The sequence below is a fragment of the Oncorhynchus keta genome, chromosome 8, assembly GCF_023373465.1.
Source record: "Oncorhynchus keta strain PuntledgeMale-10-30-2019 chromosome 8, Oket_V2, whole genome shotgun sequence".
Classification (NCBI taxonomy): domain Eukaryota; kingdom Metazoa; phylum Chordata; class Actinopteri; order Salmoniformes; family Salmonidae; genus Oncorhynchus; species Oncorhynchus keta.
The window spans coordinates 40,100,469-40,126,476 of record NC_068428.1 but is presented as its reverse complement, the minus strand read 5'-3'; the positions used below and the strand labels follow the sequence as shown (position 1 = coordinate 40,126,476).

General features: G+C 41.0%; 1 protein-coding gene across 1 annotated transcript in view; it reads right to left on the bottom strand.

The window, feature by feature from the left end:
• Window positions 1–26,008, bottom strand: part of LOC118387158 (ryanodine receptor 3-like) — a 308,396-nt gene that overhangs the window by 161,885 nt on the left and 120,503 nt on the right. Inside the window, exons 17-24 of the mRNA XM_052523336.1 lie at window positions 25,532–25,665; window positions 22,021–22,102; window positions 21,259–21,418; window positions 16,828–17,020; window positions 9,896–10,112; window positions 9,205–9,306; window positions 6,966–7,069; window positions 1,893–1,976 (exon numbers count right to left, since the gene is read on the bottom strand). Of these exons, the coding sequence (XP_052379296.1) occupies window positions 1,893–1,976; window positions 6,966–7,069; window positions 9,205–9,306; window positions 9,896–10,112; window positions 16,828–17,020; window positions 21,259–21,418; window positions 22,021–22,102; window positions 25,532–25,665 (1,076 nt within the window). The remainder of the gene's footprint in view (window positions 1–1,892; window positions 1,977–6,965; window positions 7,070–9,204; window positions 9,307–9,895; window positions 10,113–16,827; window positions 17,021–21,258; window positions 21,419–22,020; window positions 22,103–25,531; window positions 25,666–26,008) is intronic.

The following is a 26,008-nucleotide window of genomic DNA, read 5'->3' as shown; positions in this document are numbered from 1 at the left end:
ATAAATACACAGGATATAGCTGTTAGACATCACATAGCTACATAAATACACAGGAAATAGCTGTTGGACATCACATAGCTACATAAATACACAGGATATAGCCATTAGACATCACATAGCTACATAAATACACAGGATATAGCTGTTGGACATCACATAAATACACAGGATATAGCTAGCTACATAAATACACAGGATATAGCTGTCACATAGCTACATAAATACACAGGATATAGCACATACATAGCTACATAAATACACAGGATATAGCCATTAGACATCACATAGCTACATAAATACACAGGATATAGCTGTTAGACATAAATACACATAGCTACATAAATACACAGGATATAGCCATTAGACATCACATAGCTACATAAATACACAGGATATAACCATTAGACATCACATAGCTACATAAATACACAGGATATAGCTGTTAGACATCACATAGCTACATAAATACACAGGATATAGCCATTAGACATCACATAGCTACATAAATACACAGGATATAGCTGTTAGACATCACATAGCTACATAAATACACAGGATATAGCCATTAGACATCACATAGCTACATAAATACACAGGATATAACCATTAGACATCACATAGCTACATAAATACACAGGATATAGCTGTTAGACATCACATAGCTACATAAATACACAGGATATAGCCATTAGACATCACATAGCTACATAAATACACAGGATATAGCTGTATAGCTACATAAATACACAGGATATTAGACATCACATAGCTACATAAATACACAGGATAGCTGTTAGACATCACATAGCTACATAAATACACAGGATATAGCCATTAGACATCACATAGCTACATAAATACACAGGATATAGCTTCACATAGCTACATAAATACACAGGATATAGCTGTTAGACATCACATAGCTACATAAATACACAGGATATAGCTTTAGACATCACATAGCTACATAAATACACAGGATATAGCCATTAGACATCACTATAAATACACAGCTACATAAATACACAGGATATAGCCATCACATAGTTAAATACACAGGATATAGCTGTTAGACATCACATAGCTACATAAATACACAGGATATAGCCATTAGACATCACATAGCTACATAAATACACAGGATATAGCTGTTAGACATCACATAGCTACATAAATACACAGGATATAGCTATTAGACATCACATAGCTACATAAATACACAGGATATAGCTGTTAGACATCACATAGCTACATAAATACACAGGATATAGCTGTTAGACATCACATAGCTACATAAATACACAGGATATAGCCATTAGACATCACATAGCTACATAAATACACAGGATATAACCATTAGACATCACATAGCTACATAAATACACAGGATATAGCTGTTAGACATCACACAGCTACACATATACACAGGATATAGCCATTAAACATCACATAGCTACATAAATACACAGGATATAACCATTAGACATCACATAGCTACATAAATACACAGGATATAGCCATTAGACATCACGCAGCTACACATATACACAGGATATAGCCATTAGACATCACATAGCTACATAAATACACAGGATATAGCTGTTAGACATCACACAGCTACATAAATACACAGGACAATAATAGGGTAACACAGTAGAAAGAAGCATTGAAGGAAAGTCTTCTTAGCCTCAAATGTAGAGTTGTATAAGTGTCTCCAAGCCCAAGACAGTGTTCCTCTGATTTCCTAATGTCGCTCGTATCACATTGTTTTGTTGACTGGTCATAATGACTTACACTGGGTACATTTCTCCCCTAGAAACGACTGCGGGGTTGTATTACTGTAGCTCATAATCAATCAATGAATCAATACTAGTAAAAACCACATGACTTACTCTTTGGGCAGTTTGACTTTCTTCAGATCGTCCTCGGCGTTAACGTTGGTCTGTGTCACATGACATCCCAATGCCAACAGGGTCCTGAGATACACAGAGAGTGACAGGGAACAGGAGTTAGCGCTTTCAATGCATTACCCTCACCATCCTCTTCTTTTTTCTATATATTCTTTCTAATGTAGACATTCGTAAGGTCCACAGACACCACCGTGAGGTGGAGGAGCTCGTACCCTGACAGACAGACTTACACTCAGGCCAGGTAACATCACAGCACCTGCACTCACCTGGCACTATTCTGCACCATTTATATTCCACATTACTGTTTCATGAGATCACCAGTAACTTTTTTAAATGTATTTGTTTTGTATTGATTGTATAACATTTCATATTTTTTAAGGGGTAGATCAACTTTCATATTGCAGATAGATTGTAGCTTCGATCACTGTAATTGTCTGCATCATTTCCTAACTCCCAATATATCAAAACCTTACAAAAGGTCAACAACCTTACAAAGCCTGGAGGTGTGTTGTCCTGTTGAAAAACAAATGATAGTCCCACTAAGTGCAAACCAGATGGGATGGCGTATCGCTGCCAAATCCTGTGGTAGCCATGCTAGTTAAGGGTTCCTTAAATTCTAAATAAATCACTGACATTGTCACCAGCAAAGCACCCCCCACCATCACACCTCCTCCTCCATGCTTCATGGTGGGAACCACACATGCGGAGATCATCCATTCATCTACTCTGCGTCTCACAAAGACACGGCGGTTGGAAACAAAAATCTCAAATTTGGACTCATCAGACCAAAGGACAGATTTCCACCGGTCTAATGTCCATTACTCGTGTTTCTCGGCCCAAGCAAGTCTCTTCTTCTTATTGGTGTCCTTTAGTAGTGGTTTCTTTGCAGAAATTCAACCTTAAAGGCCTGATTCAAACAGTCTTCTCTGAACAGATGATGTTGAGATGTGTCTGTTACTTGAACTCTGTGAAGCATTTTTTGGGGCTGCAATTTCTGAGGTGCAGTTAACTCTAATTAACTGATCCTCTGCAGCAGAGGTAACTCTGGGTCTTCCTTTCCTGTGGTGGTCCTCATGGGAGCCAGTTTCATCATAGTGCTGGATGGTTTTTGCGACTTCACTTGAAGAAACGTTCAAAGTTCTTGAAATGTTCTGGATTGACTGACCTTCATGTGTTAAAGTAAATGATGGACTGACCTTCATGTGTTAAAGTAATGATGGACTGCCATTTCACTTTGCTTATTTGAGCTTTTTGCCATAATATGGACTTGGACTAGGGCTATCTTCTGTATACCACCCCTACCTTGTCACAACACAACTGATTGTCTCAAATGCTTAAAGAAGGAAAGAAATTCCACAAATACATTTTTAAAGAGGTACACTTTAAATGCATTCCAGGTGTATACCTCATGAAGCTGGTTGAGAGAATGCCAAGAGTTTGCAAAGCTGTCATCAAAGCAAAGTGTGTCTACTTTGAAGAATCTCAAATATAAAATGTATTTTGATTTATTTAACACTTTTTGGTTACTACATGATTCCATATGTGTTATTTCATAGTTTTGATGTCTTCACCATGTGGAAAATTGTAAAATTAAAGAAAAACCCTTATATACATTACTAGTCAAAAGTTTGGACACACATTCAAGGGTTTTCGTTATTTTTACTATTTTCCTCATTGTAGAATAATATATATATAAATAAATATATATATATAAAATATATATGTATAAAATACATACATATAAATATACATATCTTTAAAAATATATATATTTTCCTTAATTGTTAACCCTGCCATTAATTGGATTAAACTATTGAGCAACAATACTTAGGCTTCTACATCCAGTTTATTCATACTATCTACATTTTACAGACAATCTATTACAATAGTTATATTTTATTTTTCTTCCTGTCCTCCTCTCCCATCTAATGTTTTTACAAAAGTTCTGAACCTATATACGTTTTACGGACACAGTGTGTTTTACATGAGTTATCTTGTTGTTATTATAAGGACACAGTGTGTTTTACATGAGTTATCTTGTTGTTATTATTAGGACATAGTGTGTTTTACATGAGTTGTCTTGTTGTTATTATAAGGACACAGTGTGTTTTACATGAGTTGTCTTGTTGTTATTATAAGGACATAGTGTGTTTTACATGAGTTATCTTGTTGTTATTATAAGGACACAGTGTGTTTTACATGAGTTATCTTGTTGTTATTATAAGGACACAGTGTGTTTTACATGAGTTATCTTGTTGTTATTATAAGGACATAGTGTGTTTTACATGAGTTGTCTTGTTGTTATTATAAGGACACAGTGTGTTTTACATGAGTTATCTTGTTGTTATTATAAGGACACAGTGTGTTTTACATGAGTTATCTTGTTGTTATTATAAGGACACAGTGTGTTTTACATGAGTTATCTTGTTGTTATTATAAGGACACAGTGTGTTTTACATGAGTTATCTTGTTCTTATTATAAGGACACAGTGTGTTTTACACAGTTATCTTGTTGTTATTATAAGGACACTTTACATGAGTTATCTTGTTCTTATTATAAGGACACCCTTCAGCTCCATTCAACTTGTTCCCATTATAAGGACATGTCTGTTTTACACCATTATCTTGTTCAGTCCACTTCAGCTCCATTCAAACCCTCCCATCTGTCTCTTAACACCATCCAGTCCCTTCAGCTCCATTCAACCCCTCCCATCTGTCTCTTAACACCATCCAGTCTCTTCAGCTCCATTCAACCCTCCCATCTGTCTCTTAACACCATCCAGTCCCTTCAGCTCCATTCAACCCCTCCCATCTGTCTCTTAACACCATCCAGTCCCTTCAGCTCCATTCAACCCCTCCCATCTGTCTCTTAACACCATCCAGTCTCTTCAGCTCCATTCAACCCTCCCATCTGTCTCTTAACACCATCCAGTCCCTTCAGCTCCATTCAACCCTCCCATCTGTCTCTTAACACCATCCAGTCCCTTCAGCTCCATTCAACCCCTCCCATCTGTCTCTTAACACCATCCAGTCCCTTCAGCTCCATTCAACCCCTCCCATCTGTCTCTTAACACCATCCAGTCCCTTCAGCTCCATTCAACCCCTGCCATCTGTCTCTTAACACCATCCAGTCCCTTCAGCTCCATTCAACCCCTCCCATCTGTCTCTTAACACCATCCAGTCCCTTCAGCTCCATTCAACCCCTCCCATCTGTCTCTTAACACCATCCAGTCCCTTCAGCTCCATTCAACCCCTGCCATCTGTCTCTTAACACCATCCAGTCCCTTCAGCTCCATTCAACCCCTCCCATCTGTCTCTTAACACCATCCAGTCCCTTCAGCTCCATTCAACCCCTCCCATCTGTCTCTTAACACCATCCAGTCTCTTCAGCTCCATTCAACCCTCCCATCTGTCTCTTAACACCATCCAGTCCCTTCAGCTCCATTCAACCCTCCCATCTGTCTCTTAACACCATCCAGTCCCTTCAGCTCCATTCAACCCCTCCCATCTGTCTCTTAACACCATCCAGTCCCTTCAGCTCCATTCAACCCCTGCCATCTGTCTCTTAACACCATCCAGTCCCTTCAGCTCCATTCAACCCTCCCATCTGTCTCTTAACACCATCCAGTCCCTTCAGCTCCATTCAACCCCTCCCATCTGTCTCTTAACACCATCCAGTCCCTTCAGCTCCATTCAACCCCTGCCATCTGTCTCTTAACACCATCCAGTCCCTTCAGCTCCATTCAACCCCTCCCATCTGTCTCTTAACACCATCCAGTCCCTTCAGCTCCATTCAACCCCTCCCATCTGTCTCTTAACACCATCCAGTCCCTTCAGCTCCATTCAACCCCTCCCATCTGTCTCTTAACACCATCCAGTCCCTTCAGCTCCATTCAACCCCTCCCATCTGTCTCTTAACACCATCCAGTCCCTTCAGCTCCATTCAACCCCTCCCATCTGTCTCTTAACACCATCCAGTCCCTTCAGCTCCATTCAACCCCTCCCATCTGTCTCTTAACACCATCCAGTCCCTTCAGCTCCATTCAACCCCTCCCATCTGTTTCTTAACACCATCCATATTGGATTTCTATTTGCCATGTATTTTCCAACTGTGCTGTGATGCTTCACAAACGTTCTGAACCTTTCTATTCTCATCATTTCTACAGATGATAAATGAAAGATAAACATTTTTTTGTTTGTTGCTAAAAAGTATCATTATGTTATTGATTGATTGACTTTTCAGATCACCCAGTAGTGCTATCTGCTATCTGCACAGTTAGCTCCAGGTACATGTTATCATGTTGATTGTAATGCATTTCATGTGATCCAATAAAAACAATGGTTGACTAGAAAAGCACCAGTAACTTTACTGTTACTCACGTGTGAGTGCTGCAGCTACTTCTTTCAGTAAATACTGATTCACATGAGCTGCATCTGTGGGAGACACTTACCTCCCTCACAAGGTTTAAGCACCAGCTGTCAGAGCAGCTCACAGATCAATGAACCTGCACATTCTACCATTCCAGTGTTTAAATGCTATATTGTAATTACTTCTCCACCACGGCCTATTTATTGCCGTAACTCCCTCATCCTACCTCATTTGCACATTTGCTGTATACCAACTTTTTCTACTGATTCATTGGTTATATGTTTGTTTATCCCATGTGTAACTCTGTGTTGTTGTATGTGTCGAACTGCTTTGCTTTATCTTGGACAGGTCGCACTTGCAAATGAGAACTTGTTCTCAACCATCCTTCCTGGTTAAATAAAGGTGAAATAAAGGCCAAGTATTCCACCTAAACAGGGAGTCATCATCTCCCCCTTGACTGTGTTATCACACAAGCATTCCTTATAAAGACATTTCCTGGTATAAAATGTATGAAACATTTTCTTAGTCAAACACATCTATCAATCAAAGATGTATATGTGGAAGATGTAAGTACTGGAATGGTAGTTTGGTTGTCATCAGTGGCTTCTCTTTTCCCTGTAATTGGATGGAATGAGTCATGTGATACAGTATGCATACGTGTTTAGGATATTAGCCTAGCTACTCACTTTAGTGTTTCGCTAGACATCTGCAAGTTATAGTTCCTCTCAGTTTCAGGCAGCTTGGTGAAATCCACCAGGCAGGGGTGCTGCCTCTTGTTGTCATCTCGAACCTGAGGGAGAGAGGAGAGGTCATTTAACACGGTCACGTCTGGAAGCACAAACTGATATCACTCTCTGTCTGCAACTATTGACCAAAAAACTTCCAACGATGCATTTCATAACAACTAGAAGAAACTAGTAGAAACCTAAATCACAGAAGCACTCTACAATATATATTCATCAAATATGCTAATGACAATAGGCTACACAGGCTCGTCACAGAACGAGAGTCCTTACTAAGAAATGTATTCAGCTCTCTGTGTTTACTGAATCAGAGCAACACATTTTTGTACTGCTGCTTATATGTATTTCTCAAGGTTAACTCGAACAGCTGTCTGTAGAGTAATTGAGCAAGAGAATATGCTACATTTAGTGGGGCCACTCAGACCTGGGTTCAAATACTATTTGAAATTATTTCAAATACTCTCTATGTGCTTGATTGAACTTGAATGGAACCAATAGAAAAGTCTCAAAAGTACAGACCCCGCTCACCTGGAACTCAAGGCAGGCTAAAGCAAAAGCTCTGTGTTTGAAATATTTTGAATAGTATTTGAACCCAGGTATGTGGAGTTCACAGAGCGAAGGTAGCAACTTCACTGTATGACTGTCTAACCAAGATGAGTGTTCTGAGATTCAGAATTACACCTTGCCAAAGTATGTGTGTGTCTGACTTCAGTTGACGATAAAGGATGGTAGGAGGTTACAGAGGAGATCATTCCAACAGAAAGGGCATGTACTCTAGTCTGAGATGATAAATGTACCAAACTAGTCTGAGATGATACATGTACCAAACTAGTCTGAGATTATAAATGTACCAAACTAGTCTGAGATGATAAATGTACCAAACTAGTCTGAGATGATAAATGTGCCAAACTAGTCTGAGATGATAAATGTACCAAACTAGTCTGAGATGATAAATGTACCAAACTAGTCTGAGATGATAAATGTACCAAACTAGTCTGAGATGATAAATGTACCAAACTAGTCTGAGATTATAAATGTACCAAACTAGTCTGAGATTATAAATGTACCAAACTAGTCTGAGATGATAAATGTACCAAACTAGTCTGAGATGATAAATGTACCAAACTAGTCTGAGATGATAAATGTACCAAACTAGTCTGAGATGATAAATGTGCCAAACTAGTCTGAGATGATAAATGTACCAAACTAGTCTGAGATTATAAATGTACCAAACTAGTCTGAGATGATAAATGTACCAAACTAGTCTGAGATGATAAATGTACCAAACTAGTCTGAGATGATAAATGTACCAAACTAGTCTGAGATGATAAATGTACCAAACTAGTCTGAGATGATACATGTGCCAAACTAGTCTGAGATGATAAATGTGCCAAACTAGTCTGAGATGATACATGTGCCAAACTAGTCTTAGATGATACATGTGCCAAACTAGTCTGATATGGTAAATGTACCAAAGTACTCAAAGTGCATCATCAAGTTTATTATGCCACTTGTCCACAACAAGGGCTGAGTCTAAAATAGCACCGTATTGCCTACATAGTACACAACCCTTGTCCAGGCCCCTGGTCAAAAGTAGTGCACTAAATCGGGAATAGGGTACCACCTGTCCCCCTTCAACGAGGTCTTGTCCTCTCTCTTCAGGATGTTGGGAGTTGGGACCTGGTCAAAACTATTGTACTATATAGGGGTTAGGGTGCACTTTTGGAACTAACAAATGTCACTTTCAAGTTAACGAGGGCTCGTTAAATAAAGATTAACAAGGCGAATAGCTGTTTCCTAAATATTGTTGTAAATTAATGAGAAGGTCTGAGCCCCTTGACTACATTGTGTCCTTAATAAATGAGAAGATCAGAGCCCCTTGAGTAATGAGGCTCCTTATAGTCACAGCATCATTCATTTGGGCTGTCGTGCTCTTGGAAGGCTTGATCTCTGTCTCTCTCTCTCTCTCTCTCTGTATCTCTCTCTCTCTGTCTCTCTCTCTCTGTCTCGCTCTATCTCTTTCATTAAATTTGTCAAACAGCTGTGGTTGGTGGTTGTGTTCTCCTGGCCTCAGAGGAAATTATTCTGTGATAACCACTCCTGTATAAAGAGCTGTGTTGTATGTGCTCAGCATTCTAACAACACCTCTTACTGCTGCAGTTAGGGAGGAGGAGGGACCTACCTTGCCATAGGACCAGCCCAGTTCAATCTTGTTCATGCCCCAAAGTTCATGGATGTTCTCAAAGTCTGTCACGCACGTTGTCAGGTGAGGAGGTTGAACAATCTTCCGAGACAGAGAGAACCCCAGAGAGAGAGAGAGAGAGAGAGAGAGAGAGAGAGAGAGAGAGACAGAGAGAGAGAGACTCTTTACAGAGAGAGAGAGAGAGAGAGAGACAGAGAGAGAGAGAGAGCGAGAGAGAGAGAGAGAGAGAGAGACTTAGAGAGATAGGATAAGTAGAGAGAGAGAGAGACAGAGACTAGACAGAGAGAGAGAGAGACAGAGAGAGAGAAGAGTCGAGAGAGAGGAGAGAGAGCGAGAGAGAGAGAGACTTAGAGAGAGACAGAGAGATGTAGAGAGAGAGAGACAAGAGAGAGAGAGAGAGAGAGAGAGAGACAGAGAGAGAGAGACAGAGAGAGAGAGTCAGAGAGAGAGAGAGAGAGAGAGAGAGAGAGGGTACCACAGTGGAGAGACAGTGGATGGATAAGCTGATTTCGTGTCTTGCTTTTAAATTTTGGGTTTTTTTTAAATTATATAAAAATGATTGATTGGTTGCTTGCATTTGCTTGATCAATTGAGTGATTCATTGATCAATCAGTCGGCTAACTGACTGACGGACAGACAGACTGTTTATAGATGTCAGGTTGTATATCACCTGGCTGGTGTCTACAGGTGTGGGGATGAATGAGGCCTGGGAGAGGAACTGTGTTGTCCCCAGTAGGTCCCTGACCCCTCCATGGTCTCTCTTGTACTCCTTCACAGCCTCCACCCTCATCTTCTCCTTGGGGAGCAGGGCCTCGTAACACGGGGAGTAACCCGCCGGGGGCAGGAACTTAAAGTCTCCATGACGTCCACCCAGCAGGAAACGCACCCTGAGGAGGGGCAGAGACCAGGAAGTTAGAGATAAAATGGCATTGTGTAATATTCATATACCCAAGGCTAATCTATAGAACTACAGAACTAGAGAACTACAGACCTAGAGAACTACAGAACTAGAGAAATATTGAACTATAGAACTGGATAACTAGATAACTATAGAACTAGAGAACTGGAGAACAATAGAACTAGAAATCTAGAGAACAACATATCTATAGTTCTATAGTTATGTAGTTCTATAGTTATCTAGTTCTATAGTTCTATAGTTATATAGTTATATAAATCGATAGTTCTCTAGTTCTATAGCTGTATAGATAACTATAGAACTAGAGAAGTAGAGAACAATAGAATTAGAGAACTATAGAACAAGAGAACTTTAGAACTAGATAACTATAGAATTCTAGAGCTATGGAACAATAGAACTAGGGAACTACAGAACTATAGCGCTATAGAACTGTAGAACTATAGAACTATATAATTATAGAGCTATAGAACTAGAGAACTAGAGAAATATAGAACTATAGAATAATAGACCTAGAGAACTATAGAGCTAAAGAGCTACAGACCTATAGAACGAGAGAACTAGAGACCCAGAGACCTAGAAAACTATAGACCTAGAGAACTATAGAACTGTAGAACTACAGAACTACAAACAAGAGAACTAGCGAGCTATAGAGCTATAGAACTAGAGAACTATAAAACGAATATAGAACTAGAGAAATATAGAACTAGAGAAATATAGAACTAGAGAACTAGAGAATTGTAGATCTAGATAACTATAGAACTATAGAACTAGATAACTATATAACTATAGAGCTATAGAACTATATAACTATAGAACAATAAAACAAATATATAACTAGAGAAATATAGAACTAGAGAAATATAGAATTATAGAACTAGAGAAATATATAACTAGAGAACTAGAGAACTGTAGATCTAGCTAACTATAGAACTAGAGAACTAGAGAGCTATAGAACTAGATAACTATAGAGCTATAGAGCTATAGAACTATAGAGCTATAGAACTAGAGAGCTATAGAACTAGAGAGCTATAGAACTAGATAACTATATAACTATAGAACTAGATAACTATAGAACTAGATAACTATATAACTATAGAGCTATAGAACTATAGAACTATAGAACTAGATAACTATAGAACTATAGAGCTATATAACTAGATAACTATATAACTATAGAGCTATAGAACTAGATAACTATATAACTATAGAGCTATAGAACTAGATAACTATATAACTATAGAGCTATAGAACTAGATAACTATATAACTATAGAACTAGATAACTAGATAACTATAGAGCTATAGAACTAGATAACTACATAACTATAGAGCTATAGAACTAGAGAGCTATAGAACTATAGAGCTATAGAACTAGAGAGCTATAGAACTATAGAACTAGAGAACTATAGAACTAGAGAGCTATAGAACTAGAGAGCCATAGAACTATAGAACAAGAGAGCTATAGAACAAGATAACTATATAACTATAGAGCTATAGAACTATAGAACTAGAGAACTATATAACTATAGAACTAGATAACTATATAACTATAGAGCTATAGAACTATAGAGCTATAGAACTAGATAACTATATAACTATAGAGCTATAGACCTAGATAACTATATAACTATAGAGCTATAGAACTAGATAACTATATAACTATAGAGCTATAGAACTAGATAACTATAGAGCTATAGAACTATAGAGCTATAGAACTAGATAACTATATAACTATAGAGCTATAGAACTAGATAACTATATAACTATAGAGCTATAGAACTATAGAGCTATAGAACTAGATAACTACATAACTATAGAGCTATAGAACTAGAGAGCTATAGAACTAGATAACTATAGAACTATAGAGCTATAGAACTAGAGAGCTATAGAACTCGAGAACTATAGAACTAGAGAACTATAGAACTAGAGAGCTATAGAACTCGAGAACTATAGAACTAGAGAGCTATAGAACTATAGAACTAGAGAGCTATAGAACTCGAGAACTATAGAACTATAGAGCTATAGAACTATAGAGCTATAGAACTCGAGAACTATAGAACTAGAGACCTATAGAACTATAGAACTAGAGAACTATAGAACTATAGAACTAGAGGACTATATAACTATAGAACTAGATAACTATATAACTATATAACTATAGAACTATAGAACTAGATAACGATATAACTATAGAGCTATAGAACTTGAGAACTATATAACTATAGAACTAGAGGACTATATAACTATATAACTATATAACTATAGAGCTATATAACTATAGAGCTATAGAGCTATATAACTATATAACTATAGAGCTATAGAACTAGATAACAATATAACTATAGAACTAGATAACTAGATAACTATATAACTATATAGCTATAGAACTAGATAACTATATAACTATAGAGCTATAGAACTAGATACATATATAACTATAGAGCTATAGAACTAGAAAAGTAGAAAACTAGAAAACTAGATAACCATAGAACTATAGAACTAGATAACTATGTAACTATAGAGCAAGATAACTATATAACTAGAGAGCTATTATAGAACTAGAGAGCTATAGAACTAGAGAGCTATAGAACTATAGAACTAGAGAGCTATATAACTAGATAACTATATAACTATAGAGCTATAGAACTATATAACTAGAGAACTATATAACTATAGAACTAGATTACTATATAACTATATAACTATAGAACTAGATAACTATATAACTATATACCTATAGAACTAGATAACTATAGAACTAGATAACTATATAACTATATAACTATAGAACTAGATAACTATATAACTATAGAGCTATAGAACTATATAGCTATAGAAATAGATACATATATAACTATAGAGCTATAGAATGAGATAACTATATAACTATAGAGCTATAGAACTATATAACTATAGAAATAGAGAACTATAGAACTATAGAACTAGATAACTATATAACTATAGAGCTATAGAAATATAGAGCTATAGAACTAGATAACTATATAACTATAGAGGTTCCGGTTGGAGCGAGCGGTCGCATTCGCACTTCGCTCTGCAGGTTGTATAACTTTTTCATTACATTTCATTATAGTACAAAGGTTGATTTGTCTAATCTTAGCAATTCTTCTTAGCTCTCATCCAACACTTCCCACACTGCCCCTACTCGGATGGTATCGCGCCGTCCCAACCTTCGCTCTCTCTCCCCCGCTACTCTCTCCTCTTCCATCCTATCATCTCTTCCCTCTGCTCAAACTTTCTCCAACCTATCTCCTGATTCTGCCTCCTCAACCCTCCTCTCCTCCCTTACTGCATCCTTTGACTCTCTATGTCCCCTATCCTCCAGGCCGGCTCGGTCCTCCCTCCCCGCCTCCGTGGCTCGACGACTCATTGCGAGCTCACAGAACAGGGACTCCGGGCAGCCGAGCGGAAATGGAGGAAAAAAACTACCTCCCTGCGGACCTGGCATCCTTTCACTCCCTCCTCTCTACATTTTCCTCCTCTGTCTCTGCTGCTAAAGCCATTTTCTACCATTCTAAATTCCAAGCATCTGCCTCTAACCCTAGGAAGCTCTTTGCCACCTTCTCCACCCTCCTGAATCCCCCCTCCTCCTCTCTGCAGATGACTTCGTCAACCATTTTGAAAAGAAGGTCGATGACATCCGATCCTCGTTTGCTAAGTCAAACGACACCGCTGGTTCTGCTCACACTGCCCTACCCTATGCTCTGACCTCTTTCTCCCCTCTCTCTCCAGATGAAATCTCGCGTCTTGTGACGGCCAACAACCTGCCCGCTTGACCCTATCCCCTCCTCTCTTCTCCAGACCATTTCCGGAGACCTTCTCCCTTACCTCACCTCGCTCATCAACTCATCCCTGACCGCTGGCTACGTCCCTCCCGTCTTCAAGAGAGCGAGAGTTGCACCCCTTCTGAAAAAACCTACACTCGATCCCTCCGATGTCAACAACTACAGACCAGTATCCCTTCTCTCTTTTCTCTCCAAAACTCTTGAGCGTGCCGTCCTTGGCCAGCTCTACCGCTATCTCTCTCAGAATGACCTTCTTGATCCAAATCAGTCAGGTTTCAAGACTAGTCATTCAACTGAGACTGCTCTTCTCTGTATCACGGAGGCGCTCCGCACTGCTAAAGCTAACTCTCTCTCCTCTGCTCTCATCCTTCTAGACCTATCGGCTGCCTTCGATACTGTGAACCACCAGATCCTCCTCTCCACCCTCTCCGAGTTGGGCATCTCCGGCGCGGCCCACGCTTGTTGCGCCCTACCTGACAGGTCGCTCCTACCAGGTGGCGTGGCGAGAATCTGTCTCCTCACCACGCGCTCTCACCACTGGTGTCCCCCAGGGCTCTGTTCTAGGCCCTCTCTTATTCTCGCTATACACCAAGTCACTTGGCTCTGTCATAACCTCACATGGTCTCTCCTATCATTGCTATGCAGACGACACACAATTAATCTTCTCCTTTCCCCCTTCTGATGACCAGGTGGCGAATCGCATCTCTGCATGTCTGGCAGACATATCAGTGTGGATGACGGATCACCACCTCAAGCTGAACCTCAGCAAGACGGAGCTCCTCTTCCTCCCGGGGAAGGACTGCCCGTTCCATGATCTCGCCATCACGGTTGACAACTCCATTGTGTCCTCCTCCCAGAGCGCTAAGAACTAACATCAAGGCGGTGTCCCGTTCCTGTAGGTTCATGCTCTACAACATCCGCAGAGTACGACCCTGCCTCACACAGGAAGCGGCGCAGGTCCTAATCCAGGCACTTGTCATCTCCCGTCTTGACTACTGCAACTCGCTGTTGGCTGGGCTCCCTGCCTGTGCCATTAAACCCCTACAACTCATCCAGAACGCCGCAGCCCGTCTGGTGTTCAACCTTCCCAAGTTCTCTCACGTCACCCCGCTCCTCCGCTCTCTCCACTGGCTTCCAGTTGAAGCTCGCATCCGCTACAAGACCATGGTGCTCGCCTTCGGGCTGTGAGGGGAACGGCACCTCAGTACCTCCAGGCCCTGATCAGGCCCTACACCCAAACAAGGGCACTGCGTTCATCCACCTCTGGCCTGCTCGCCTCCCTACCACTGAGGAAGTACAGTTCCCGCTCAGCCCAGTCAAAACTGTTCGCTGCTCTGGCCCCCAATGGTGGAACAAACTCCCTCACGATGCCAGGACAGCGGAGTCAATCACCACCTTCCGGAGACACCTGAAACCCCACCTCTTCAAGGAATACCTAGGATAGGGTAAGTAAGGGTAAGTAATCCTTCTCACCCCCTTCTCCCCCCCCAACAAGATTTAGATGCAAGTGGCTGTTCCACTGGTTGTCATAGGTGTTTGCACCAATTTGTAAGTCGCTCTGGATAAGAGCGTCTGCTAAATGACTTAAATGTAAATGTAAATGTCTATAGAACTAGATAACTATATAACTATAGAGCTATAGAACTAGATAACTATATAACTATAGAGCTATAGAACTAGATAACTATATAACTATAGAGCCATAGAACTAGATAACTAGATAACTATATAACTATAGAGCTATAGAACTAGATAACTATATAACTATAGAGCTATAGAACACGATAACTAGATAACTATAGAACTATAGAGCTAGATAACTAGATAACTATAGAACTATAGAGCTATAGAACGAGATAACTATGTAACTATAGAGCTATAGAACTCGATAACTAGATAACTAGATAACTATAGAGCTATAGAACTATAGAACTATAGAACTAGATAACTACATAACTATATAACTATAGAGCTATAGAACTAGATAACTAGATAACTATAGAACTATAGAACTATAGAACTATAGAACTATAGAACTAGACAACTATAGAGCTATAGAACTATAGAGCTATAGAACTAGATAACTATATAACTATAGAGCTATAGAACTAGATAACTATATAACTATAGAGCTATAGAACTAGATAACTAGATAACTATAGAACTATAGAGCTATAGAACTATAGAACTATAGAACTATAGAACTAGATAACTATAGAGCTATAGAACTATAGAGCTATAGAACTAGATAACTATATAACTATAGAGCTATAGAACTAGATAACTAGATAACTATAGAACTATAGAGCTATAGAGCTATAGAACTATAGAACTATATAACTAGATAACTAGATAACTATATAACTATAGAGATATAGAACTAGAGAGCTATTCTGGGCCATTTTCTCATTAAACTAAACTATGGGTGTGTCTCATGCTGTCCCAGCAACATGCAATCCCCACTCTCCAGCCTCCTCATCTTCTCATCACAGTTCCTAACTATCCTCTCCTGACCCTTCACAAATTAATACCGTAACCTAGCTGGACCTTTACTTGACCCCTGCAGAGAAGCTGTGAGTGTGTGTTCATGTGCGTGTCTGTGTCTGTGACTGTGCGTGTGCTTCTCTGCGTGTGTGTGTGTGTGTGTGTGTGTGTGTGTGTGTGTGTGTGTGTGTGTGTGTGTGTGTGTGTGTGTGTGTGTGTGTGTGTGTGTGTGTGTGTGTGTGTGTGTGTGTGTGTGTGTGTGTGTGTGTGTGTGTGTGTGTGTGTGTGTGTGTGTGTGTGTGTGTGTGTGTGTGTGTGTGTGTGTGTGTGTGTGTGTGTGTGTGTGAGTGTGTGTGTGTGTGTGTGTGTGTGAGTGTGTGTGAGTGTGCTGGCCCCTTACTTGACCCCTGCAGAGAAGCTGACTACGGGGAAGAAGAATCCGTCGGTGTTGAAGTCTTCAAACATGCCCTGTACTGGCTGGCCGTTGATCCTGAAGGACATGGAAGGAGCGCCCAGGTCCAGACAACAGCTCACCACGTCATCACTGCTCAACAAGTGCTGGTTGATCGAGGCTACCGCCCGGGAGATACGGCCTGGGAGGAGAAGACGGAAGAGTGGAGGGGAGGAAAGGGTGAGGAGAGGAGGGGAGAAGAGAGGAGGGGAAAAGAGAGGAGAGGAGAGGAGAAAAGAAGAGAAGTCAAACCTTCAAAGTCATGGAGGGCAGACTCGGTCTGGGGCCTCTTCAGAGGGGGAGCAGGGGAAGTGTAAGGTGTAGAATGTATATAAACCAATAACATATACAAACCCTCTGTTGCTGAAGCTATTTATTGGCCATTGAGAAGCTCTCCCCGGGCGGCCATATTGGTACTCCCAAGAAGGAGCAGTCCTCCAGAAATGAATGAATTCTACAGTATTTAAATTAAATGTTTCCAGGACAAAATGACATGTATTTAAGTAATTTTGTTGTTGTAGTGGGGATAGTAACATTAGGGGGACATTAGTAATCTCTATACTTCAGGGAATTCTTTAAATATATTTAAAAATATATATATGTGCATGTTTAGCTCACATAATATAACTTAAAAGTATGCATTAAAGTGTCTATAGTATACTGAACAAAACTATAAACATAACATGTAAAGTGTTGGTCCCATGTTTCATGAGCTAAAATAAAAGATCCCAGAAATATTCCATATGCACAAATATCTTATTTCTCTAAAATGTTGTGCACAAATTTGTTTATATTCCCTGTTAGTGAGCATTTCTCCTTTGCCAAGATATACCTGACAGGTGTGGCATATCAACAAACTGATTAAACAGCATGATCATTACACCTTGTGCTGGGGATAATAAAAGGTCACTCTAAAATGTGCAGTTTTGTCACAACACAATCCCACAGATGTCTCCAGTTTTGAGGGAGTGTGCAATTGGCATGCTGACTTCAGGAATGTCCATCAGAGCTGTTGCCAGATAATTGAATGTTAATTTCTCTGCCATAAGCTGCCTCCAACGTCATTTTAGAGAATTTGGCAGTAAGTCCAACCGGCCTCTCATCTCCAGACCACGTGTAACCACGCCAGCCCAGGGCCTCCACATTTGGCTTCTTCACCTGCGGGATCGTTTGAGACCAGCCACCCAGACAGCTGTTAAAACTGAGGAGTATTTCTGTCTGTACAAAAGCTCTTTTGTGGGGAAAAACTCATTCTGATTGGCTGGGCATGGCTCCCTAGTGGGTGGGCCTGGCTCCCAAGTGGGTGGGCCTATGCCCTCCCAGACCCAACAATGGCTGCGCCCCTGCCCAGTCATGTGAAATCCATAGATTAGGGCCTAATTCATTTATTTCAATTGATTGATTTCCTTATATGAACTTTGACTCAGTAAAATCATTTAAATTGTTGCATGTTGAATTTATATTTTTATTCAGTATCGAATAAATAACTGTAGACATTAGTAAATGCATTTCTATAGTTTCAAAGATATTTTTTACAATGGTGGGGGAGTGCCAAGATGGAGGCAAGATGGTAGCGTGAACACAGCGCCCATTATCAGTCAACTAGTGTATCTTTAAATCACTGGGAGAAACTAACAGTCTGGGGCTGTTTAGACGGGGGAGGGGGGGGGCAGGGTAGCGGATGAGGGATGATTGGTTGACGGGGGGCAGGGTGGCGGATGAGGGATGGTTGGTTGACGGGGGGCAGGGTGGCGGATGATGGAGGTTGGTTGATGGGGGCAGGGTGGCAGATGATGGAGGTTGGTTGACGGGGGCAGGGTGGCGGATGATGGAGGTTGGTTGACGGGGGGCAGGGTGGCGGATGATGGAGGTTGGTTGACGGGGGGCAGGGTGGCGGAGGACAGGGTGGCGGATGAGGGATGATTGGTTGACGGGGGAGCAGGTTGGCGGATGAGGGATGATTGGTTGACGGGGGGCAGGGTGGCGGATGAGGGATGATTGGTTGATGGTTGGGGCGGGGGAAGGGTGGCGGAGGGATGGCGGATGAGGGATGATTGGTTGATGGGGGCAGGGTGGCGGATGAGGGATGGTTGGTTGACGGGGGGCAGGGTGGCGGATGAGGGATGGTTGGTTGATGGGGGCAGGGTGGCGGATGAGGGATGATTGGTTGACAGGGGGCCAGGGTGGCGGATGAGGGATGATTGGTTAACTGGGGGCAGGGTGGCGGATGAGGGATGATTGGTTGACAGGGGGCAGGGTGGCGGATGAGGGATGGTTGGTTGACAGGGGGCAGGGTGGCGGATGAGGGATGGTTGGTTGACAGGGGGCAGGGTGGCGGATGAGGGATGGTTGGTTGACAGGGGGCAGGGTGGCGGATGAGGGATGGTTGGTTGACAGGGGCAGGGTCATGAGGGATGGTTGGTTGACGGGGGCAGGGTGGCGGATGAGGGATGGTTGGTTGACGGGGGGCAGGGTGGCGGATGAGGGATGGTTGTTTAACCACAAAATGATGACCTCAGGATTTCCAAACTCCCAAAATAGCTGCGGAATTTCACATCACGAGGGCAGTCAACGTCTGCAGTTATATAAGCTACATCTTGTGATACTGTCTCTCTGCCCTTGACATTCAAATCCAAACCGAAAAACACACTTTTCAGGACTTAACTCACAAAATACATTATAAGGCAGAGAAGGAACTGTCAGGGTCACATCAGGACAGGTAGAACCTCAAAGAGCATACCTGACCACAGGTGGAGTCATGTAGAACCTCAGAGAGCTTACCTGACCACAGGTGGAGTCATGTAGAACCTCAGACAGCTTACCTGACCACAGGTGGAGTCATGTAGAACCTCAGAGAGCTTACCTGACCACAGGTGGAGTCATGCAGAACCTCAGAGAGCTTACCTGACCACAGGTACAGTCATGTAGAACCTCAGAGAGCTTACCTGACCACAGGTAGAGTCATGCAGAACCTCAGAGAGCTTACCTGACCACAGGTAGAGTCATGTAGAACCTCAGAGAGCTTACCTGACCACAGGTAGAGTCATGTAGAACCTCAGAGAGCTTACCTGACCACAGGTAGAGTCATGCAGAACCTCAGACAGCTTATTTGACCACAGGTAGAGTCATGTAGAACCTCAGAGAGCTTACCTGACCACAGGTAGAGTCATGCAGAACCTCAGACAGCTTACCTGACCACAGGTAGAGTCATGTAGAACCTCAGACAGCTTACCTGACCACAGGTGGAGTCAAGCAGAACCTCAGAGAGCTTACCTGACCACAGGCAGAATCATGTAGAACCTCAGAGAGCTTACCTGACCACAGGTGGAGTCATGTAGAACCTCAGAGAGCTTACCTGACCACAGGTGGAGTCATGCAGAACCTCAGAGAGCTTACCTGACCACAGGTACAGTCATGTAGAACCTCAGAGAGCTTACCTGACCACAGGTAGAGTCATGCAGAACCTCAGAGAGCTTACCTGACCACAGGTAGAGTCATGTAGAACCTCAGAGAGCTTACCTGACCACAGGTAGAGTCATGCAGAACCTCAGACAGCATACCTGACCACAGGTGGAGTCATGCAGAACCCCAGAGAGCTTACCTGACCACAGGTAGAGTCATGTAGAACCTCAGAGAGCTTACCTGACCACAGGTAGAGTCATGCAGAACCCCAGAGAGCTTACCTGACCACAGGTAGAGTCATGTAGAACCTCAGAGAGCTTACCTGACCACAGGTGGAGTCATGCAGAACCTCAGAGAGCTTACCTGACCACAGGCAGAATCATGTAGAACCTCAGACAATTTACCTGACCACAGGTAGAGTCATGTAGAACCTCAGAGAGCTTACCTGACCACAGGTAGAGTCATGAGGAACCTCAGACAGCTTACCTGACCACAGGTAGAGTCATGTAGAACCTCAGAGAGCTTACCTGACCACAGGTTGAGTCATGCAGAACCTCAGAGAGCTTACCTGACCACAGGTAGAGTCATATAGAACCTCAGAGAGCTTACCTGACCACAGGTAGAGTCATGCAGAACCTCAGACAGCATACCTGACCACAGGTGGAGTCATGCAGAACCTCAGACAGTTTACCTGACCACAGGTAGAGTCATGTAGAACCTCAGAGAGCTTACCTGACCACAGGTAGAGTCATGAGGAACCTCAGACAGCTTACCTGACCACAGGTAGAGTCATGTAGAACCTCAGAGAGCTTACCTGACCACAGGTAGAGTCACGTAGAACCTCAGAGAGCTTACCTGACCACAGGTAGAGTCATGTAGAACCTCAGAGAGCTTACCTGACCACAGGTAGAGTCATGTAGAACATCAGAGAGCTTACCTGACCACAGGTTGAGTCATGCAGAACCTCAGAGAGCTTACCTGACCACAGGTGGAGTCCGTCAAAGCTGTATGAGTAAAGGTCGTCACCCACTCCGTTGCCCCCCCATCCCTCTCCACCCCCCGGGTAGGGGGCATAACCCTTAGTGGAGGCCCAGCCCACACGCAGGTGGGATGGCTCACTGGTCACATAGTGGTCCACCTGAGAGAGAGAGGGAGAGAGAGAGAGAGAGAGAGAGAGAGAGAGAGAGAGAGAGAGAGAGAGAGAGAGAGAGAGAGAGAGAGAGAGAGAGAGAGAGAGAGAGAGAGAGAGAGACAGAGAGAGCAAAATAGAGAGAGAGGGAGAGGTAGAAAGAGAGCAGAGAGAGAGAGAGAGAGAGAGAGAGGAGAGAGAGAGAGAGGGAGAGAGAGAGACAGAGAGAGGGACAGAGAGGAGAGAGACAGAGAGAGAGAGAGAGAGAGAGAGAGAGAGAGAGAGAGAGAGAGAGAGAGAGAGAGAGAGAGAGAGAGAGAGGGAGAGAGAGAGGGAGAGGTAGAAAGAGAGAGAGAGAGAGAGAGGGAAAGAGAGAGAGAGGGAGAGGTAGAAAGAGAGAGAGAGAGAGAGAGAGAGAGAGAGAGAGAGAGAGAGAGAGAGAGAGAGAGAGAGAGAGAGAGAGAGAAAAGGCATTATACGTGTGGTAGCAAAGAGCTGAATTGCAAGTACAACTTACATTTTAAATATACAAATGGTCAATAATGTTCCTACAGAATAAACAAAACTCATAATCAATGAAATTGATGAAAGTGAGAAAAGCCTATGTCCACCTGGTCGATCATCAACTCAAAGTACCACTTCTTATACTGGGCTGAACCCTCTGCCACTCCTAGGAAGATGTTAGGCCTCATACTGGGTCCAGATGAAGACAGAGAGATGAGAAAACAGTCAGAGATTGTGGCTTTAAGCAACATGTGCTGCGGTACAGAAAGACAGACAGATAAATGATACATTGGTCATATGTCTATTCCATCTTCTTTTACATTGCAGTCATAAAAGCTGTGTTTATACTAAATCAGTTAACACGACATGTGCAGTAATACATCAAGAGTGAATGTATGTCTTTATGTAATTACCCAGACAGTAACAACTTGTTAATTGCCTGCTGTTTAGGGAGCACATTCATTTATGAATGTTGTTCATTAACCCAGTGAGTCCCACCATCGCGCCTGCATGATTTAGACTACAAACTGTGTTTGAACTACAGCGTCTGGGCTATACCGTCAATAAAATTCATGAATTCAACTGTTTATGTCAAATTGCTATGTGTTCTACTTGTAGCCCTGGTTGTGCCCCCCCCCTAAAAAATATATTTCTAAAGCACTTCATTGTGAGACTAAATATAAGAGCCGGACATGTAGACAAATGAAAGTCAAATGCTGGGGCCTCGGGACTGATAGGGTTAACAAGGATATGTTGCAGAGAACACCATAGAATTAGACCGAATACACCATAGAATTAGACTGATTACACCATAGAATTAGACTGAATACACCATAGAATTAGACCGATTACACCATAGAATTAGACTGATTACACCATAGAATTAGACTGAATACACCATAGAATTAGACTGATTACACCATAGAATTAGACTGATTACACCATAGAATTAGACTGATTACACCATAGAATTAGACTGAATACACCATAGAATTAGACTGAATACACCATAGAATTAGACTGATTACACCATAGAATTAGACTGATTTACACCATAGAATTAGACTGAATACACCATAGAATTAGACTGAATACACCATAGAATTAGACTGATTACACCATAGAATTAGACTGATTACACCATAGAATTAGACTGAATACACCATAGAATTAGACTGATTACACCATAGAATTAGACTGATTACACCATAGAATTAGACTGAATAAACCATAGAATTAGACTGATTACACCATAGAATTAGACTGAATACACCATAGAATTAGACTGATTACACCATAGAATTAGACTGATTACACCATAGAATTAGACTGATTACACCATAGAATTAGACTGAATACACCATAGAATTAGACTGATTACACCATAGAATTAGACTGATTACACCATAGAATTAGACTGATTTACACCATAGAATTAGACCGAATACACCATAAAATTAGACTGAATACACCATAGAATTAGACTGATTACACCATAGAATTAGACTGATTACACCATAGAATTAGACCGAATACACCATAGAATTAGACTGAATACACCATAGAATTAGACTGAATACACCATAGAATTAGACTGATTACACCATAGAATTAGACCGAATACACCATAGAATTAGACTGAATACACCATAGAATTAGACTGATTACACCATAGAATTAGACTGATTACACCATAGAATTAGACCGAATACACCATAGAATTAGACTGAATACACCATAGAATTAGACTGATTACACCATAGAATTAGACTGATTACACCATAGAATTAGACTGATTACACCATAGAATTAGACTGAATACACCATAGAATTAGACTGATTACACCATAGAATTAGACTGATTACACCATAGAATTAGACTGATTACACCATAGAATTAGACTGAATACACCATAGAATTAGACTGATTACACCATATAATTAGACTGAATACACCATAGAATTAGACTGATTACACCATAGAATTAGACTGAATACACCATAGAATTAGACTGATTACACCATAGAATTAGACTGATTACACCATATAATTAGACCGAATACACCATAGAATTAGACTGATTACACCATAGAATTAGACCGAATACACCATAGAATTAGACTGATTACACCATAGAATTAGACTGAATACACCATAGAATTAGACTGAATACACCATAGAATTAGACTGATTACACCATAGAATTAGACCGAATACACCATAGAATTAGACCGAATACACCATAGAATTAGACTGAATACACCATAGAATTAGACTGAATACACCATAGAATTAGACCGAATACACCATAGAATTAGACCGAATACACCATAGAATTAGACTGAATACACCATAGAATTAGACTGATTACACCATAGAATTAGACTGAATACACCATAGAATTAGACCGAATACACCATAGAATTAGACCGAATACACCATAGAATTAGACTGATTACACCATAGAATTAGACCGAATACACCATAGAATTAGACCGAATACACCATAGAATTAGACCGAATACACCATAGAATTAGACTGATTACACCATAGAATTAGACTGATTACACCATAGAATTAGACTGATTACACCATAGAATTAGACTGATTACACCATAGAATTAGACCGAATACACCATAGAATTAGACTGATTACACCATAGAATTAGACCGAATACACCATAGAATTAGACTGAATACACCATAGAATTAGACTGAATACACCATAGAATTAGACTGAATACACCATAGAATTAGACTGAATACACCATAGAATTAGACTGAATACACCATAGAATTAGACTGAATACACCATAGAATTAGACTGAATACACCATAGAATTAGACTGATTACACCATAGAATTAGACTGAATACACCATAGAATTAGACTGATTACACCATAGAATTAGACTGATTACACCATAGAATTAGACCGAATACACCATAGAATTAGACTGAATACACCATAGAATTAGACTGAATACACCATAGAATTAGACTGAATACACCATAGAATTAGACTGATTACACCATAGAATTAGACTGATTACACCATAGAATTAGACTGATTACACCATAGAATTAGACTGATTACACCATAGAATTAGACTGAATACACCATAGAATTAGACTGATTACACCATAGAATTAGACTGATTACACCATAGAATTAGACTGATTACACCATAGAATTAGACTGAATACACCATAGAATTAGACTGAATACACCATAGAATTAGACTGAATACACCATAGAATTAGACTGATTACACCATAGAATTAGACTGATTACACCATAGAATTAGACTGATTACACCATAGAATTAGACTGATTACACCATAGAATTAGACTGATTACACCATAGAATTAGACTGAATACACCATAGAATTAGACTGATTACACCATAGATTTAGACTGATTACACCATAGAATTAGACTGAATACACCATAGAATTAGACTGATTACACCATAGTCCTTCTGTAGCTCAGTTGGTAGAGCATGGTAGAGCAATACACCATAGAATTAGACTGATTACACCATAGAATTAGAATGGTATTAGTTCTAATTTCATGGCGCATGGTTACATTGGGGCACTTCCTACTTCCTGTTACCTCTGAACGTCATTGACCAATCGTGTCTGGAGGAGCAGGTCTCTCTTCGGAAGCAGGTGATCACAGATGAGGTTCTGATTGGCTCTCACTGCCACCCCGTTACACACACACAGAGAGCACAGGACGTCCAGGATCTAGGGAAGGAGGGAGGGAGAGAGACAGGGAAAGAGAAAGAAAGTGAGATGAAAAGAGAGAGGGAAAGAGAGAGGGAAAGAGAGATGAAAAGAGAGATGGGGAAATAAGGATTGAGGGAGATCGAGAGACAGCGAACAAGAGAGACGTATAAGAAAGAATTATACTATCCTCATTCCTTCCAAGTTTTCATTTTGGCAGCTGTTTTAGATTCATTTTTTTGTTTTTGTCTTTTGTCTAAAATAGCTTTAATTATTATTGGGACGGCAGGGTAGCCTAGTGGTTAGAGAGTTGGACAAGTAACCGGAAGGTTGCAAGTTCAAACCCCCAAACTGACAAGGTACA